The 19,722-nt window shown below is 31.9% G+C and overlaps 1 protein-coding gene across 1 annotated transcript in view; it reads left to right on the forward strand.

Annotated features, from left to right (window-relative positions):
* Window positions 1-19,722, forward strand: part of col9a1b (collagen, type IX, alpha 1b) — a 40,157-nt gene that overhangs the window by 11,800 nt on the left and 8,635 nt on the right. Inside the window, exons 20-29 of the mRNA XM_056471344.1 lie at window positions 3,202-3,246; window positions 5,268-5,321; window positions 5,399-5,452; window positions 5,557-5,610; window positions 11,683-11,754; window positions 15,079-15,114; window positions 17,541-17,585; window positions 17,698-17,730; window positions 17,888-18,034; window positions 19,578-19,632. Coding sequence (XP_056327319.1) covers window positions 3,202-3,246; window positions 5,268-5,321; window positions 5,399-5,452; window positions 5,557-5,610; window positions 11,683-11,754; window positions 15,079-15,114; window positions 17,541-17,585; window positions 17,698-17,730; window positions 17,888-18,034; window positions 19,578-19,632 — 595 coding nt within the window. The remainder of the gene's footprint in view (window positions 1-3,201; window positions 3,247-5,267; window positions 5,322-5,398; window positions 5,453-5,556; window positions 5,611-11,682; window positions 11,755-15,078; window positions 15,115-17,540; window positions 17,586-17,697; window positions 17,731-17,887; window positions 18,035-19,577; window positions 19,633-19,722) is intronic.

Here is a 19,722-nt window from a genome sequence, read left to right on the forward strand (position 1 = left end):
GTCATAAGCTCTCCGTAAAGTCATGTGTAGCCGCATTGAATGACGTAATAGCCAATAAAAAGCAATTAAATTGTTAAACTGCTTTAAAATTCTGCAACTAATGCATCTATATATAACTGTCCTATGAAAATGAAATACAAATTACGTTTTTATAGTACATTAAATCACAGTCAGTCATTAATAACAGACGATGCACACACCTACATTGGGAGCTGTGAATGCACGTGAAATACACAAAATTATCTAAACATACTTGATTTTTTTAATATCCTACATATGATAGAGAAAAGAGCAGGGAGAAAAACTCAGTCATGAATAAATTCTCATTTTATTTACAATTAACAAAAAACACTCCTTGATAGAAAATTAGACTCTTCTTTCACAAACCGAAACAATGCGAAAGTTGGGAGAAAAAATAAGGCTGAGTAGAGGGAGAGCATTCTTCAATATGATCGCGAGATCCTCAATGTAAACTAATCTCGCGGTCATATATTTTCTAACATTATTCATAAGGGGAGGCATGTAAATATTAAGTTGGAATGTAGCGTTACATTTAAACTAAGTTCGGTGGTGCAACACAAAAATATTTAGTAATGTGTAAATTGTAATTGGTGTCCCATTAAGTCACAATTAGGCTACGTTTTAACTTACGCTCTGCTGGTGCAACCGGCCCCTGAGGATTTTCTGCTCCAACTTGCCTCAACACACCTGCAAGGATGTTTCTAGAAAGCCTAGTAAGAGCTTGATTAGCAAGCCCAGGTGTGTCTGATTGGCATTGGAGATAAAATCTGCAGAACACCGGACCTCCATGACTAAGACTGAGAACCCATGGTATAGAGTATACTGGTACAGTCTTTGCACAATTATCCTGTAGCACCTAAAAGTTTTTTAAATTTGTGCATTGTAAGTATATGCTTGATTATATGTTGAGTAAATCTGTCTCTTAGTGTAGAAAAAATGCATTCAATATATGAAAGATTTTTCAGACAATAAAAAGTGTCCATACAACGACATACAAAACCTTCCCTTCCTAATGATACTAAGAAAAAAAAAAGAGCTTTACTGTACCGGAAATAAATTACATTTTAATTGTATTTAAAAAGAAAATAGTTATTTAAAAGTGAAATAATATTTAGCAATATTATATTTTTTGTACTGTATTTTTGATCAAATAAATGCAGAGACACACAAGTAAATCTATGCAAATTGGGAACTAAAAATAAAATTTTGGTGTGACAGACTATAGCTACGTTTTTATCCACCTATTTTCATGGTCATTTTGGATATGAGCATTAATCATTTGGTAACACTTAATAATAATAATAATAATAACTACACACTATGAACCATTTATTAAGCATTAGCAAATAGAGTATTCATTATCTGTTAAGCATTAACTCTACATTTATAAACGTTAGTAAGCAGTTTATAACTGCAGCTATAAAATGGTGTATTGACTTATAACCACTTTTATAATGTGCTTAATAATTCTACTTTCATATCTTGTTAATGAGTTATTTTTCATTACTAAATTAAGTATTGCAATATTTACAAACCATTTAGGAACCATTACTATATGCCTGAATAATAAGATATATGAACGCTAATTTCAATAGTTTAATAATCATTTACTAACTCATTCTGAACGATCTAATACAAATGGTTTGTAAATAATGAAATAAGTAATGAAAAATCATATTAATGTAGAGTTAATGCTTAACAAAAAATGAATTCACAAGGTGCTAATGCTCAATAAATGATTCATAGTGTGTAGTTATTATAAAGTGTTACCAATCAGTTGATAGAAAAGCCAAGATGCGCATAGATTTTGAAAATGCGCATAAAAAACATATGCGCATAACCGAGTAGGATAAACTTTTTATTCGATTAAAAAAATGCGCATAAACTACGATGGAAACACTTTTACCCAACAAATTCCAGTATGCATGTTAAAAAAAAGGTCATGTGATTTTGTTATAAGAGATCATATAATAATAAAAATGTGTGTGAATGGACAAACCAGCAGGTTGATCACATTGTAAAACATCTGAAATGTTGTTTTGGTAATTTTAAAACGTCTTAACCGTTGCAGTATTAGTGTTATTTTATTATTATTACCTCCAGAATGGTCAAGAGCATCTGTGCTCCACGTCTCACGCCTTTAAACGTCACCACGCATTCATTCACGCAGCTTCTCCTCCCACAGAAATTACATTTTTACTGTTGATATTTGGTGCCAGTTAATAAGGACGTCACAATTTTGTTCTCTTTGACTCGTTGGATGGAAATGCTGCTTTATTCACATGTCTTTTATCCGATATTCCAGTTTTGCGCATAAAGTTAATTCATTTTTAGATGGAAACATAGCTAATGACTTGTAATGAGGAAATATACCGCCCATAATATTTTTTCTGGTAACAAAATGTATGTTTTATTATAATATTATATAAGTTACCATTAATAGATTTTTAAATCTATTAGATTTTAAATCTATTCCTCCAGGTGCTCCAATTTCCCCTACAGTCCAAAGACATGCGCTATAGGGGAATTGGATTAAATAAATCGGCCATAGTATATGAGTGTGTGTGAATAAGAGAGTGTATGGGTGTTTCCCAGTACTGGGGTGCGGCTGGAGAGCATCCGCTGCGTAAAACATATGACAGAATAGTTAGCGGTTCATTCCGCTGTGGCAACCCCAGATAAATAAGTGACTAAGTTGAAGGAAAATGAATGAATGAATGATTAATGGATTTTCAAATTACTCCGATCATTTGGTGAGCAGAAGAAACCACACTTTCATTCAGTTTCACTTTTATATCTGCCAGTCATGCATTGCTGAATTCCTGACCTTTTTGTTATACAGTAATCTTATGTTTAACCTTTCTCCTTTAAAGTCATGATGCTAATAGCTCATCGTAGCAGATGGTAAAAAAAAAAAAATCAATAATTTACTTCGATTTCCAATTTGTGCATGTTGTGTCCGCTCCATTTCACGGCAGGGCAAGATTATGAAACACCTCTGACTTTATCCAGCGTGATGTCTGCTCTTCATCACTATTTCATGTCATCATTAATTTTGAGATGGATCAAGTATAGCCCTTTGGATTCGACTTTGATCTTACAGAATAAAGAGAAGGCATATTTCTTTCTCTGGGAGATGCAGCTGCTTCTTTGATATTTAGTGACTTTCTGTGTCTGCAGGGTTTGCCAGGAATCCCAGGACCAAAAGGTGGAGGAGGAGAGAAGGTGAGAGATGAATTTATCGGTGTGCAAAGTCATCATGTTTTTAACACCCTGAACTGACAAAGCTTTTATCAGGTCAATGACGCAAAAAAAAAATGAAATGAAAAATCTTTCTTTTCCTCAGACCTTGCAGTTTCTTTTGTAATATATAGAACCATATTTTTTTGCACTTCTAATTTGATGACAGCTACATTACAACTTGTCTGCATGTACTCTTAAAATAAAACGTAATCTACATTGTTTTATAATATTTATTATATTTTATAAGAAGTTTTAAGCTATCTGTGGATTTATTTTTAGAGCTGTGGCAATATTACGATTACAGATACTCCAATAAAACCAATTATAATGTTTTTCAGATGTAATATTTATTCATACCAGTTAACATTAAAATCATCAAAAATAAATCACTTTGAGCTACATGTGAATTTAGGAATAACAATGTGAATTTAGCTAACTATTTCATTTAAGAGTGTTAATTTATCATTTAAATGATTATGATTATGATGATGACACTAAAGCAGGGGTGCCCAAACTCGGTCCTGGAGGGCCGGTGTCCTGCATATTTTAGTTCAAACCTCAATTAAACACATCTGAACCAGCTAAGCAAGCTCTTTCCAGGTATACGAGAAACTTCTAGGCAGGTGTGTTTGAAGGAAGATGGAGCTAAACTATCCAGGACACCGGCCCTCCAGGACCGAGTTCGGGCACCCCTGCACTAAAGTATAAGGAAATATATATATATATATATATATATATATATATATATATATATATATATATATATATATATATATATATATATATATATATATATATATATATATAGTTTATATTATATATTACACATACATATACATTATATATTTTTTAAATCCATATGTAAATATATAAAAAAATATATATAAATATATTTTTAAATCCAGTCAACATTAACAAAAGCTAAATTTCTATTTCTGAACTACCTAGATAAAAAAAAATTAGCTTAGTCTGTCTGTTTTTTTAATGGCCCAAAACTTGACTCCATATTTTATTTAATTAAAAAAAAATTTTTTACAGTGTATATAAATAAATGCCCATTAGAAAATACACAGATTCTCTGGATCTGTAATTTATAATTAATGGTTTAAGTAAAACATTTTTAAATTCTGTAAACCACTAATGACATTTCTTACAAATATAAAATTAAATGCTGTCATTCCAAGCATTTTTGCATAAAATAACAACAATAAAAAACAATATACAATATATTAATTTATATAATATATTTATATACATTTTTAGAGTATCTAATGTAAGAGTGAATAAAAAGTTGCTTTATCTGATTTAACATTTGTTATTTAGACCAACTGTAATAAATAAAACAGAGTAAATTAATATTTTTATTTGAAATTTGGAAAAAATGTTGTCATACCATCATAGAACAAAATCAATATTACCATTTTACTCAAACCACATCTAATAAATGAAGCAAATCCAAAAAATACTAACAACATCTATGTTACATACAATCGTATACTGCTTCATATGAAATTATAAACAGCAAATACCAGTGGCTCAAACTCTGGTACGAATATTATTACCCATAGCTTATATTTATGAGGTCTAAGCAACATTTCCAGGTATTGATAAATAGGATACTATATATTAATACTTTACATTTAAGTACAGCAGTTTTCTTTTTTTACTTTAAGAACAGTAGCCTACCATATTTAATAACTTTTAATTTAAATGTTAATATTTTATTTATTTATTTTCCTTATAAGCACAGTACAGTGTTAATGTTCAAACTATTTATAATGTTTAAAGTGGCTGACAATAATAAATATTCTAAATAACAGAAATTAATCTGCCTCATTTTTTAATTGTACAGAGCTGTAGCTGCTTAATTAGGCCTACCACGCTCCTGTATTTCAGTACTGGTCCTTATGGTGGTACTTGGAGAGACATGGGTTTTTTGAGGTGGTACTTGATGAAAAAAGTTTGAGAACCACTGGCATATACCATACTTCTTCCATTAACAGGGTAACGCTGGACAACCAGGCCTCATTGGCACTATGGGATCTTCAGGCAAACCGGTAAGTAAATGATCCAAAATATTGACAATACGTGTTCATGAACATATGATCTGAAGTAAATAAATATCTTTATTCAGGGTGAACGTGGAGAACAAGGAGAACTCGGACCCATCGGGCCTATTGGACTAGCTGTAAGTCCTCAATACAGCACGACTAATGGCTAATGCACAGGCCGAAAGTGTCTATATTTACTCACCTAAGAGTATCTAGTTGGTAATGATTTATTTGTGTTTAGGGAGACCGGGGAGAACAGGGACCCGTTGGACCAATGGGGAAACCAGGAGCCAGAGTAAGTGCATAATCTGTATAATGAGATGGTTTCAGTATCAAAGCAAGCATCTGCTGTACTTTACTTTCATCATGGAAATTACTGAATGATGTGAAAAGCTTTGCCTGTATGAGACGAGGGTCCTCGGGTCACCTTTCATAGGCCAGCAAACATATGAAGCCGCTCTGGGATGTTTTTCCTAACATAGAAATGAAAACAGACATGCATTAAAACAAAAGTAGTGGTATGCAGTGAATGTAGATAGTATAGATCATTTTTTTTGCTTCTGGAAATAGTTGAATGGGAATGATTTTAGTTCATATTGAGTCTTATGTTGGACAAGTGTATTTTGGGGAATAGCCGAAAATACGTTTTATGGGTCAAAACAAAATAAAAAATCCTTACCATATTAAGTAGAGATCCTTTTTTAAATAACCTACTTTTAAATAACCTATTTTTTAAATAATTTGTCAAAACTGATTTTTTGAGTAGTAATAAGCCAAGAACTTAATTTGGAAACCTGGTTAAATTTGAAGCCTCTCTGAGATGTTTCTCCTTATATAGATATGAAAACAGACTTGGATAACAACAAATGTAGACATACAAGAGCAGAATAGTGATATACAGTGGATGTAGATAGTATAGATCATATTATTTGCTCCTGGAAATAGTTGAATGAGAAGGATTTGGGTTCATATTGAGTATTATGTTGCATGAGTGTATTTTTGGGAATAGACGAAAATATGTTGTATAGGTCAAAACAAAAAAAATCCTTAATATATTAAGTAGAGATAATTTTTTTAAATAATCAAAATAGAATTTATATATAAAAACTTTTGAGTAGAGTTTATATATATTTAAGAGTTTTTGAGTAGTCATAAGCATTGCTAAGGACTTAATTTGGAAACATGGTTAAATTTGAAGCCTCTCTTAGATGCTTCTCCTAATATAGTTATGAAAACAGACACGGATGACAACAAATGTAAACATACGAGAGGAGAATAGAGATACACAGTGAATGTAGATATGCATGAGCTGGTATAAGTTTCTGACGGTATGATAACATTGGATAAAAATATTACAGTTTCATGATATTACTGTACTGTGATAACAGCTCTAAACTAAGTTCTTTTCAGGGTAAAAAATAACATATTTTCCCCCCATTGAACACAATATATTTTATTTTAAGAATCATTTATGATTTTTGGAACATAAAAAAAATGTCAGACTGAATAATTCAAATAAATCATTGACTTCTGCTCTCTTCATACACATAAAAGCACATACCAAAATCTCATTAGAAAAAAAACACTTACATGCACATTAGGAATGGTATAACAGAAAATTTTAGCGTTTGTTTTTCAAACCTTGACCTTTCCAAACCACGGTAAACCTTGAAACCAGTTATCGTCCCATGCCAAGTAGATAGTATAGATCATATTATTTGCTCCTGAAAATAGTTGAATGAGAATGATTTGAGTTCATATTAAGTCTTATGTTGCATGAGTGTATTTTTGGAGATTTCCCAACATTTTTGCATATTTCCAAATAATTGACTAGTTTTGTGGTCCATGGTCACATACTCTATAAGATATTGTACATTATATACATGTTGTATATATGTTTTATATACATCTTTGTTAAGAAACAAAATATCAAAAATGAGTTTTGTTAAGAAAAATAAATAGAAAACATAGATAAACCCATAGACCAGGCATGTCCAAGCTCAGTCCTGGAGGGCCGGTGTCCTGCAAAGTTTAGTTCCAACCCCAATCAGACACACCTGGGCTAGCTAATCAAGCACTTACTAGGCTTTCTAGAAACGTCCGTGCAGGTGTGTTGAGGTAAGTTGGAGCTAAAATCTGCAGGACACCGGCCCTCCAGGACCGAGTTTGGACACCCCTGCCATAGACCCATCACTGTTTAACCAATGTTTGTAGTCTTATTCCAGTAAATATATTTTAAAATCCTTTAAAACAAGTTAATTTTCACAGCAAAATGAAGTACTATCTTTAAAAAAGCTGTTGTAATAAAAATTCAAATATTCAAAAAGTTTAAAAAAATTTTTATTCAATTAAATAAAAAATTATTTATTCAATATACAGTTGAAGTGACAATTATTAACCCTCCTGTTTTATTTAAAATCTTTAAAAAATCTCTCCCTGGTGCTGTTCAACAGAGAGATTTCTTCATGATAATAGTTTTAGTAACTAATTCTAATAACTTATTTCTTTTGTCTTTGTTATGAAGACAGTACATAATATTTTACTAGATATTTTGCAAGATACTATAATTCAGCTTAAAGTGCAAATTAAGGGATTAAGTAGGTTAATTAGGTTAACTAGTCAATTTAAGGTAATTATGCAAGTTATTAGATAACAGTGGTCTGTTCTGTAGCCAATAGAGACTAAATGTTTTGTGAGGCGGCTAATAATATTGGCCTTAAAAAAAACTGCTTTTTCCACACAATTTGGAAATGATTGTTTTAAGCATAAAATAAACTATTTAATTAGCTTTTTTTAAAAAGAAAAGTGCTGTTTTTCTTCTTAAGTAAATACATCTTGTTTTCTGAACCTTTAGCTATGTAGTTACTGGAAAATGAGACAAACACACCAATCAACAAAATGCTTCAGTGATTTTAGTGGAGAAGAAACGCCTGACATTAAAGAGCTCTCTTTTTTTTCCCTATGAGCTGGCAGCAAACCCAGAGTTCAAAACAAGTCATAGGCAGCACTACATTTAAATTATTTCATTATCCCAGCGTTCAAAGAGAAAGCAAGCCATCTTGACATCCACTAAACTCAACTGCTTTTACTTATTTAGACGGCTTAGTGCGCAGTGAATTCAGAAAACTTTGCACTAATAGTCTTTTAGGGGAATTCGTGACTTTATATTATACTAATGTCAGGGTCAAACCAAGGCAAATCTTCACAGTATTGAAATGCACACACACTGCAGGCCTGTGGATGAGAATGGAGCCAGCGGTTTCTCTCTCTCTCTCTGTCTTTTGAATGGGACTTTACCTCTCTGTTTTCATAGGAAAGAGTCAACAGTCAAAAGAATGTCTCACAGCAGTGTCTCTCAATGAGTCCTCTGTTCTCCTGCCATTCCCATCAGCACACACTTATCTGCACACACAAATACACACCAACACATCAGCTTGAACATGAATGATTAATGTGAATATTGAGGAAAAATGCAGACATTGTTATTTTGTCTTATTTTTGTAACGTTTTACAATGCAATTATTCAGGGTTTACATTTAAATATTCAAATTATTTAATAATATGTAGAGTTTGTTGGAATATTTAATCAATTACATACGTGTTCAATAAAAAATGGTCAGGAGATGTATTTCTTCAATTTAAAAAAATATTTGTAATTTATTGGATACAACTGAATAATTCGATTCACAGAATTCTGTTCTCCTCAATGCAATGCAAAAGTTACAGTCAGGAGGTGCGCAACAACTTTCATTTCATGATTCGCATGTATATACATAGCTGATATTAACAGGTGGAGTTTACTGGAATTCGTCACTTGTCAATCATTCTTCAGTCCTTCATTGGCCGCACCCATACATACGTCCTCTTTTTCTACTAATTCTGTGCACAACATCAAAAGCACAAGACTTCTCAACTGCAAATTCTATGCTCACAGGAAGCTTCACTGCAGAGCTCGAGTTAATTTTAGACAATCAGGCCTTTGCATTTCTATCAGCTTCATCTACTTCTGCAAAAATGCTTTATTAGTATGCAAAACATTTCACATTCAACAGAAGAAGTTCAGTTAATATATCACCTTTAAGCATTACAAATACAATTGTTTAATGAATAGAAAAAGAGACAAAAATAATAAAAATATATTCCTTTTCACAACAATTTACATTTATTTATTTCAGGTTTTAAAGTTTATATTGGATTTGTATGTAGATTGTTTTTTAATAATGATGTGTAGAATTGTACAGAATTATTCTGCTGTTATATCCTGCTGAATGTTTGTTGTCCTGTTTTATTTTTGAGTAGGAAATAATGGCTTTTACACATTTAACACAGTAAAAATTCTCTAACATCCTTAAAACGAGTTAATTTTTATATTTATCTAACTGTTTGCAAATTAATGTTTTAATTCTAAAAATACAATTATTATCATTAATTATTATGTTATAATATTTATAAATAAAAATCTTTAAAGGTTACTTTTTTATTTTGTTTTATATGTTTATAAAATAATGACTAAATAGTGATAAATAATAATTACATCAAAAATAAATACAACAAAAATTGTGCCAGGCATATGAATAACAATAATATATTGATGACAATAATATGTTTAATAATTGCTACTAAATGTAAACAACAGTTTCGAACTCGTCTCCTTTAGTGTGTGACCACCATGGCCGTTTAACAACAAAACAATAACTCCCGCTCACCCTGGAAGTGACCTTTTGACATAACATAAGTCCTCTTTTCTTTCTATGTGTTGCATACACATTTACGATTGTCATAACCAAAACTTAAACTTAACAATAATAATGTGATGACATTTCAAAATACTACATTTAAGGTACATAGTGCATCATCAAAAGACAAATTAATTGTCATTTTAAATATTTATACCATCCTTCAAACAAGTAGGTTTTATTTATTTGTCATCAAGACATTTTTAATGATATAAAATATCAAAACGTGTATGATCGCTTACTCTTTTATTCATTTAATAAGTAAAAGTTTAATTTAGAATTTTTACACAAATATATCCATTAAGCTGACTGACAATGTAACATTTTTATTTTTTATTATTTTTTAGAATTACACTTTATTTTCCACAAAAGTCTTTTGTAAAATTAAAGCAACACTTAACTTGCATTTAATATCCATTCTATGTACACACAGTCCTTTTTGTAACTGCATATTGATGCTGAAACCAAAAAGCAGATTTTCATTTCTATATCTAAGCATATGATATAATATATACATAAATATCTAGCTACATATGTAATAATAATAACGTATAAAATATATAATTATCCTGCATAGTCATTTTCTATATACAGTTAAAGTCAGAATTATTAGCCCTCCTGATTTTTTTAGCTCCCCTGTATATTTTTCCCCAATTTCTAAACATAATAGAGTTTTGATAACTCATTTCTAATAACTGATTTCTCATATCTTTGCCATGATGACAGTACATAATATTTTACTAGATACTTTTCAAGATACTAGTACTCAGCATAAAGTGACATTTAAAGGCTTGACTAAGTTAATTAGGTAATTAGGCAGGTTAGGGTAATTAACAGTGGTTTGTTCTGTAGATTATCGAATAAAAAAATAATGCTTAAGGGGACTAATAATATTAACCTTAAAATGTTTTTTTTTTTTAAACTGCTTTTATTTTAGCCAAAAATAAGACAAAATAAGACTTTCTCCAGAAGAATAACTATTATAGGACACATACTGTGAAAATGTCCTTAATCCATTAAATATAACTTGAACAAATATTTAAAAAGAATAAATATTGGCCAGGAGGGCTAATAATTTTACCCTCAACTGTATATAAAATGTGCCCACAGCACTCACAAACATTATTTACTGACTGATTGTTTTCTTAACTGATAATCGTCTGTTAGCTGTATTTTTACATACAGTCAGAAATTAGACTTATTCGAGTCAACACAAATTTGTAAAGAGTATAATTATGTGACTGATTCAAACCAATCTGTTCAATTATTAAACTGGCTGCATTTCAGACAAAACATACAGACATGCTTATGCTGTTTACAATATCTGTATATTGCTGTGAAAGTGTAGATTAAATCAGCAGGGCAAAAAAAAAAACTGATGTACATTTTTACACACCACATTTATCAGCATTAGCCTTTTTGTCCTGGTCTCGGATTTCCTCCGACTGCGCTCTCCTATTAAAAATGCATGAGAGTGTTTTTTGCAGAGGAAACAGAGGGATTCTGTAGACTTTTCATTCTGTTGACAAAAGAGATCCTGCATAGATGAATATGAATAGATAAACCAGAGACTTACAGTAAATGCCAGACTCCTGACTTCATGCCATCTTACATTGACTCTTTTTTTTCAGGGGCCTAAAGGTGACTTGGGTTTGCCTGGACTTCCTGGACCGCCGGGTCTGCCAGGAATAAAAGGAGACAGGGTGAGGATATTGTGCAAAAAATGGCTACCTTTATATTCACCCAAATAATCCGTTTGTAATTAGGCTGGTGGTTCAGTTGGATTGAAAACATTCATGTAAACACCTTAAATGATACAATTGCTCAATCTGGATGAAATTTCAACCTAACCCTAATCCTAAGTGGTGGTTAATTCCTTTTTTAAATAGATCCAACAGCAAAAAATGATGCAATGTTTACATACATTAGCCTGCACATATTTTGATAAATGCATGATTAAGTATGTGAAACCACTGGCTGTATATATTTTAATAGGCTGCTTTATGAAGCACTTTATTTTAGAAATGCACTGTAACCTAAATATAAGTTTAAAATAGCCCTATCAATAGCGTAATTACATTAAAATAAAATTAAATATGAAAAATTAGAGGGCGATATGATGGCTCAGTAGTTAGCACTTTCGCCTCACAGCAATAAGGTTCGAGTCCCAGCTTGGTCAGTTGGCATTTCTGTGTGGAGTTTGAGTGTTCTCCTCATGTTTGTGTGGGTTTCCTCCGGGTGCTCCGGTTTCCCCCACAAGTCCGAAGATATGCGCTTTAGGTGAATTGAATAAACTAAATTGGCCGTAGTGTGTGAATGAGAGAGTATATGGGTCTTTCCCAGTACTGGGTTGCAGGTAGAAGGGCATCCGCTGTGTAAAACATATGATGGATAAGTTGGTGGTTCATTCCACTGTGGCAACCCGTAAATGAATGAGAAATTAGAATTAAGAAATTTAACAAAGACAATCTTGAAAGTTGTAATAAAATGTCTAACGCCAAAAAGAGAAACTGTGAATTTTTTTATTTTTTTTACATTTTATTCAAAATCAAAACTAATCCACTTAAAAAAATTTCTTAGAGGTTTTGTCTTGTTTCTAGTCCAAATATGTAAAAATTCTTAAATAAAGAAGCATTGTCTGGACAAGCAAAAATGTACATGTCTTGTTTTAAGGCAAAACTCACTTCATTTTATCATATTATTTCTGAAAACAAGACAAAAATGTTTACTTGTCTAGAAACTGCTTCCTGATTTAAGAATTTTTATATATTTGGAGCATAAACAAGACAAAAACTCTAAGTAAAGCATATTTGCAGTGTATTTCTATTTTCCAGACACAATAACTGCTTAAAATATTCTAAAACAATACAATAAGCGTTTTTTGAAATCTATATTGAACCTAAACTTTCTTAAATGCCAAAGTTTTACTTGGAACATAAAAATGGATATTTCAATCAGATTACAATGTAAACAGATCTGTGATCACACTGAATTCACTCAGATTGACCAAATTGTATGCATTTAAACATAGCAGTTGTTCTTAGTTACCCTCTTTGACATCATCTTTTACCCTGTTTAACTGTAAAGAACCATGAGAAAACAGTGTTGTTTTCATTCATTTTGATTATTATTTTCATGTTTTGTGTGCAGCATGTATCCGATTATCAAATACTTGAATATGTGTTCCCTATTGGCAGGTTTGGTTTGATACGAACAACCAAACATTAGTATACATGAAAAAACAAGTAAAATTCAAGTATTCAAGTAAATTAATCAAATAACAAATCAAAAACAAGATAGATTATTTTGCTTACTTTAAAAATCCCTTCATTTTGACATATTATTTTTGAAAACAAGACAAAAATGTTTACTCGTCTAGAAAATGATTCTTGATTTAAGAATTTTGAAATTGATTTAAGAACTAGAAACAAGACAAAACTCTTAAGATTTTTTTTGCTTTATTAGTTTTAATTTTGAATTACATAAAAAAATTAAGTTAGACATTTTATTATATCATTATATATATATATATAATTTCTAATATTTACCATCTGCTGTATTCTTTTTTTAATTTATAGTAGCAATATATATAGTACAATGATTTCACTTAAGAAAGTTTACATTTCCCGTTGCAAAACATTTTTCTTTTTTACAAACTATAAAGTACAGAACACAATAAAAAACAAAAGTTTCATAAAATAAAATATATGAAAATAACAGTAACAAAAAATGGTAACATAAATAATATCAATAACTAAATATACATAGGTCAGAGAGGGACGTATCTTTATTAATTTGCTCAACTTTAGTTTAGCCTAATTTAAAAAGAGGATTTAGAGTGGGAGTGCAATGGGTCGTCAATTAAAAAATGTTTGTTCTGTGGATGGGAATTAGGTAGTGATATTTTAATATTTCTATAAAGATTGAATAGAGCAATCTAATGTATTCAGTCCACTTGGACCAGATTTCTAAATACATTAATTTAGAGTCGAAGGTAGAATAAAATGTTTTCCATCAAATAAATATCATATACTATTTCTAGCCTTTGTTGGGGATTCATGAAGTAACCAGTGTCTTGTAATTTCTTTTTGGCTGCATTTATTAAAATATCAAGTAAGTATTTTTCAGATTTACGTACTTATTTGGATATCAGAGCTTCCACAAAAAATAACCATCAATAAAAAGGGTAGTGTAATATTAAGTATGTTTTCTATCACTCCATCTTCTTCTACCCAAAATTGTTTTATGGACATTTCCAAGAAAATGTGCCAGTGATTAGGTTCCTGAGACCCACATTGTCTCCAGTACTTAGTGTCCTTTCCTGTTTTAAATGCTTTATCATGCATTTATCAAAATATGCGCAGCTAAATATGACTGAGAAAGTAGTTGCATTCGACTATCCAAATATCCGATGTTTGACTGAAAATATGGACAAAGCATGAGTCAAACAGCACATAATATACATACAGCAACAATATGTGACCAAATAAAACACAAATTGCTTAAACATAGAATTTGAATACACAAAGTAAACAAAAAAAAGTTCACAAACAACTTTAGGTGATCAAACTTCTTCTATTTATAACTCTATATTTATAAAGGAAGAGCAAAGTGTACTTTGAGTTCTGCTACCTCAGCATCACTGTCACTATGAAAAAAGTCATTTGCAACTCTTTAAAAGCTAACCCTCTTGATATTCCCTGTTCTTGCTCAATTAGGGTTTCACTTTTTTCAACCTTTAAGGCATTGCAATTATTATGCGCTCCCGCTGGTGTTTTAAAAAGCTTTGAAAGTACAATGAGCTTTTTGAAAGTCAAATTGGTCCCTTTTAAACTCAACGCTTTCCTTAATGCATTTGGATAAAAACAAAAACTTGAGCACTTCAAACTCATTTAGGATTTATAGAAAGAACGAAGTGCTGAGCATACATTACTGGATCACTGTTGTTATAAAGAACTCTTTAAACACAACACATGCTTTGAGTTAAATGTTCGTGGGAATTAATTTCTTCATGTGATATTACACAGGGTGATGGAGGTGAACCTGGACCAAAGGGAGAACCGGTAAGAGCGTGACTCACATTGTCATCAGATACCGCACTGCAGATTTCTGACCATATCTGATAACTTTTAAAACTAAGCTAAAACCAAATTTCAGAAAAGCAAATATGTATTTAAAATATGTATTTTGATAAAAAGCCAAAGTGGACATGGGGCCATTTTTTACTCTTCTCGTCACAGCATCATCATGTGGTCCGGAAATATGAAACCTTTATTAAGTTTTTGATTATAACTCCTAAATGGTTACACCAAAAATCACGAGCTTCTTTAGATTTGGAACAGGATGCCAATTTTTGCATTTTAGATTTTAAAATGGGATATTTAATATCTTTACGAAACCATATGTCTCCATTTCATGCTTTAAAGTACTTAAAGTTTTCAGACATTTGTGATTTTAGAAGTTATAATTAATTTTAAAAAGTTAGTAGCTTCCTTTTTCCACGATTCCTTGTATAATGCCAATAACATCTATACCAGTTCTGCCATATTTGGCTCATACCACTTTAAAAACTTTTCCCTGACGGTTTATTCAACATTCACCAAATCTGACTCTGACCTACGATGGCCGAGAGAGCTTAACATGATGCAATTTAAGAAAACACTTGCAATTACAAAAAACACCAGAATTAAAAAAAGATCTTCATCTGTTAGACAGCACACGTGTTGCCAATCCTCACAATGCAAACACATTTTAAAAAACGTGCTGCATTTTCCCACAACGCAAACAAATTAATAAAACATACTGCATTTTCTCACAACACTTTCAAATAGCACGGAACACAATGTAAATGTTTCAAAGGGACCCTAAAATGTGACAGACCCAGCTATTTAGGTTATGATTATTTAGGCTAATAACAAAGGACAAGGGAATCAGGATGTTCAAATAAACAAACAAAAAAACTCACCTTTCAAAAATCACCTACAACTGCACTGAGCAACAGTCACAACACAGTGACGTTCATTGCGTTTTTGGGTCCCCTTTAAACATTTCCGTTGTGTACCATTCTTTTTGCAAGTGTTGTGAGAAAATGCAGCGTGTTTTTTTTTACGTTGTGAGAAAATGCAGCACGTTTTATTAATTTGTTCGCGTTGCAACTTGTGTGCTGTCAAACGAATGAAGATCTTTTCTTAATTTGCTGGCGTTTTTTGTAATTGCATGTGTTTTCTTAAATTGCAGCACATTAAGTGTACTCATCAACTGTTTTGACAAGATATCAACAAGTTTTTGATTATTTTTTCCTCCATTTATTAATTTATTTTTTAGGTAATACTTTACAATAAGGTTGTATTAGTTAATGTTAGCTAATGCATTTTAATCAATGAACAATACATTTACTACAGTATTTGTTAATGTTAGTTAACATTAGTTAATGAAAATACAGTTTTTCATTATTAGTTCATGTTAACTCACAGTGCATTAACTATTAATCATTAGTAAATGTTGAACTATGATTAATAAATGCTGTACAAGTATTGTTCATAGTTAAGGTTAATAAATACATTAACTAACATTAGCTAATGAAACCTTATTGTAAAGTGTGACCATTTTTTATTATTTTTTTCATCTTCAAATTTGTATTAGTTTATTGATTTGTTATTATTGTTTATGGTCCATTTTTGTAGTCCATTATAGGCCTGTAACCCATGTCACAATGTTTTTTTTAAATGACCTTTTAACTGATTGTATTTTTGAAAGCACCATGTACATTTATCCAGATAATTCTGAATTAACATGTCACCAAAAAAAAAAAGCTTTTTGACATCTCAAATAGTTTTAGTATAACTCAAATTTGTTGCCATTGTGCCAAGATGAATTTAATGTTATTTTTCTACAACAAATTGGCATACTGTTACTAAACCAAGTGTGCTATTGTCTATTGATCGCACTTCATCAATATAGGAGCAGCACCACATATTTTTAAAATTATAAATAAATATATATTAAATATTATCAAATGTAATAACCCAATGTTGGGTCAAATATGGACAAAACCAACAGTTGGAATAAACAACTGTCATTTAAATTTGATGTAAAAAATATTTTGTCCATATTGGACCTAACATTGGGTAAATAAGAGATTATTTAATGTAGTGATTGTATGCAAATTTTCAGCCATTTAGAATAAAATATTCTTAAAAATGTCTGTAATTAAAGAGTTTGAGCCACAGTTATCTAGAATATAACTCACATTTAACTTGATTATAGACTAAAATAATCAATAAATTATGATGACACCAAGTAACAGCTCTAAAGTTTGGTTCTAAAATAGGATTGCATGAGCTGAAGTTAGAGCCTATAGTAACTGCAACTTATACAATCCTCACAATTTCAGAACCAAACTATTCCTCCTAGAACTTTTACAAAAACAGAACTTCTTCATATTAAACATCTGACATGATGTCCCTCGCGGTGCTGTGTTTTATCGTAGGGAGATCAAGGTGCCGAGGGAACACCAGGAGACAAGGGAGATGTTGTGAGTAGCTCTGAAATACCGAGCTGAAAATAATATGAATGCAGTATGCCAATATGTGCTAAAATCTTTGAACTATAGTAAACTTTAATTCTCTCGCTGTTCCCGCACTTAGGGTGACCCCGGCCAATCTGGAGCCAAAGGCGAAGTGAGTTCTTGCTTGAATATTTATGAATGTTTTCCATGAAGCGAATATGTTTGAGTTTTCCTTGGCTTTGTTTCAGCTCTCTGTAGATTACTGATGTCCATGTTAATGTACTGTATGAAAGTTGCTATCTGTACATACCTCTGTGTTGTAAATTTAGGTTGGAAACCAGGGTGATCCAGGTAATAGAGGGCCAGAGGGAGCTCGTGGGCAGCCTGGCATTGAGGGGCCTGCTGGTAGTGCTGGTCCACGCGGCATGCAGGGCAACAGAGGAGTTCCAGGACCTCGTGGCTCTCAGGGACCAGCGGTATGTTAGTGGCCTTTCAATGAGTGAGAAATCATGATTAACAACTGTTTCATAATCCAATGCTGTTGTTAAATATTTACTAAGACAATGCTAGACTCTTAGAGTTCAGATGACAGTTAAAAACCTATTATTTTACATTAGCATTTGACCATATATAAAAGAGTTTTATTGTTAAAAGAATATGGAATTTTGGGGTGTGTGCGGGCAGCTTACTGTGTAAAAATGGAATGTTATTACTTCAAAGTAGCTAAGCTCTTATTGTAGATAAGGACAGGGATTATAATTTCCTTTTATTTTTAAATGTGAATTGTTTGTGTACAGCACTGTGGTCAACTTTTTTGTATTAATAAGTGAACATTGAACTCGGATTTCTCTTCACATGCAAATTAATGAATGCATGCGTTATGTTTTTTGAGTTTATTATTATTTTGTCGCACTGTCTGGGTATTGAAAGAAATCAATACATTTATTTAGCTAGGATCCATTTTTTTAAGTGACAGTGAATGAATTTATAGTGTTACAAAAAATCTTATATGGCGATACGGTGGCTCAGTGGTTGGCACTGTCACCTTACGGCAAGAAGGTCGTTGGTTCGAGTGTTTGTGTGGGTTTCCTCCAAGTGCTCCGGTTTCCCCCACAGTCCAAAGACATGTGGTAAAGGTGAATTGAATAAACTAAAATTGGCCGTAGTGTATGTGTGTGCATGCATGTGAGAGTGTATGGGTGTTTCCCAGTATTGGGTTGCAGCCGGAAGAGCATCAGCTGTGTAAAACATATGCTGGGTAAGTTGACGGTTCATTTCGCCTGTTAGTCACCAGTGATCTAGCTACTGCAGATCGCTGGAGAACTACAACTCTGGCACCAAATGGACTACAAGTCACAGCATGCACTGTGCACACACACCGGTTCCTAATCTGGTCTGATTGCAAACACTCACAGCTGAAGCTGCTCAAGGACTCATTGCACAGACTATTTATACACCACATTTGCTCACACACGGCTGAGTCTTGTTTAGCTATCTTTGTGAACACTACAATGCGTTTTCCTGGTCTTGTCCTTCCGTGTTAGATCTCTGCTTTGTTTTCCTGTTTTCTTTGGTGTCAGCGTCCCACTTCACATTACACCGCCGTAGCGACCCCTGATGAATAAAGGGACTAATTAATGTATATATATGATCCTATATATGATATATAAGATTTCTGAGGTGAATTGCTCTTGTGACACAGTCCTGAAAACTCAGCTATGACATAATTTTAAATTATTGTAGATTAATGTAACAATGTTTTACAGTATATTTTAAATTCCTACTATTTTTAGCAACTGAATAATCAAAATGTGTAAAAACCCTGTAGTTTTTTGTACACACTCTATATAAGAAACAAAGTACTGTTATATCTGAACATTCTGCAGTGTCTAAAAACATAATTACAATATTTTTGTTTATCTTCTAGGGAAAAGTTTATTATTGGCCTGAAATGAAATGAGATGACTATAACTGTCATGTTTGTGCTATTCTTCTAAACAACTCGTCCTGTGTTCACAGGGCAAAGAACCGAGTGATCAACACATCAGACAAGTGTGCATGAGAGTTATGCAGGGTAAGTCTGGAAGCCGTTTTTTATCATTTCAGAAATGAAAGAAATTTCCCTTTGATGCATGCAGAACTGCAATTACACCGCCAGGGCATC

The sequence above is a fragment of the Danio aesculapii genome, chromosome 13 (assembly GCF_903798145.1).
Source record: "Danio aesculapii chromosome 13, fDanAes4.1, whole genome shotgun sequence".
NCBI lineage: Eukaryota > Metazoa > Chordata > Actinopteri > Cypriniformes > Danionidae > Danio > Danio aesculapii.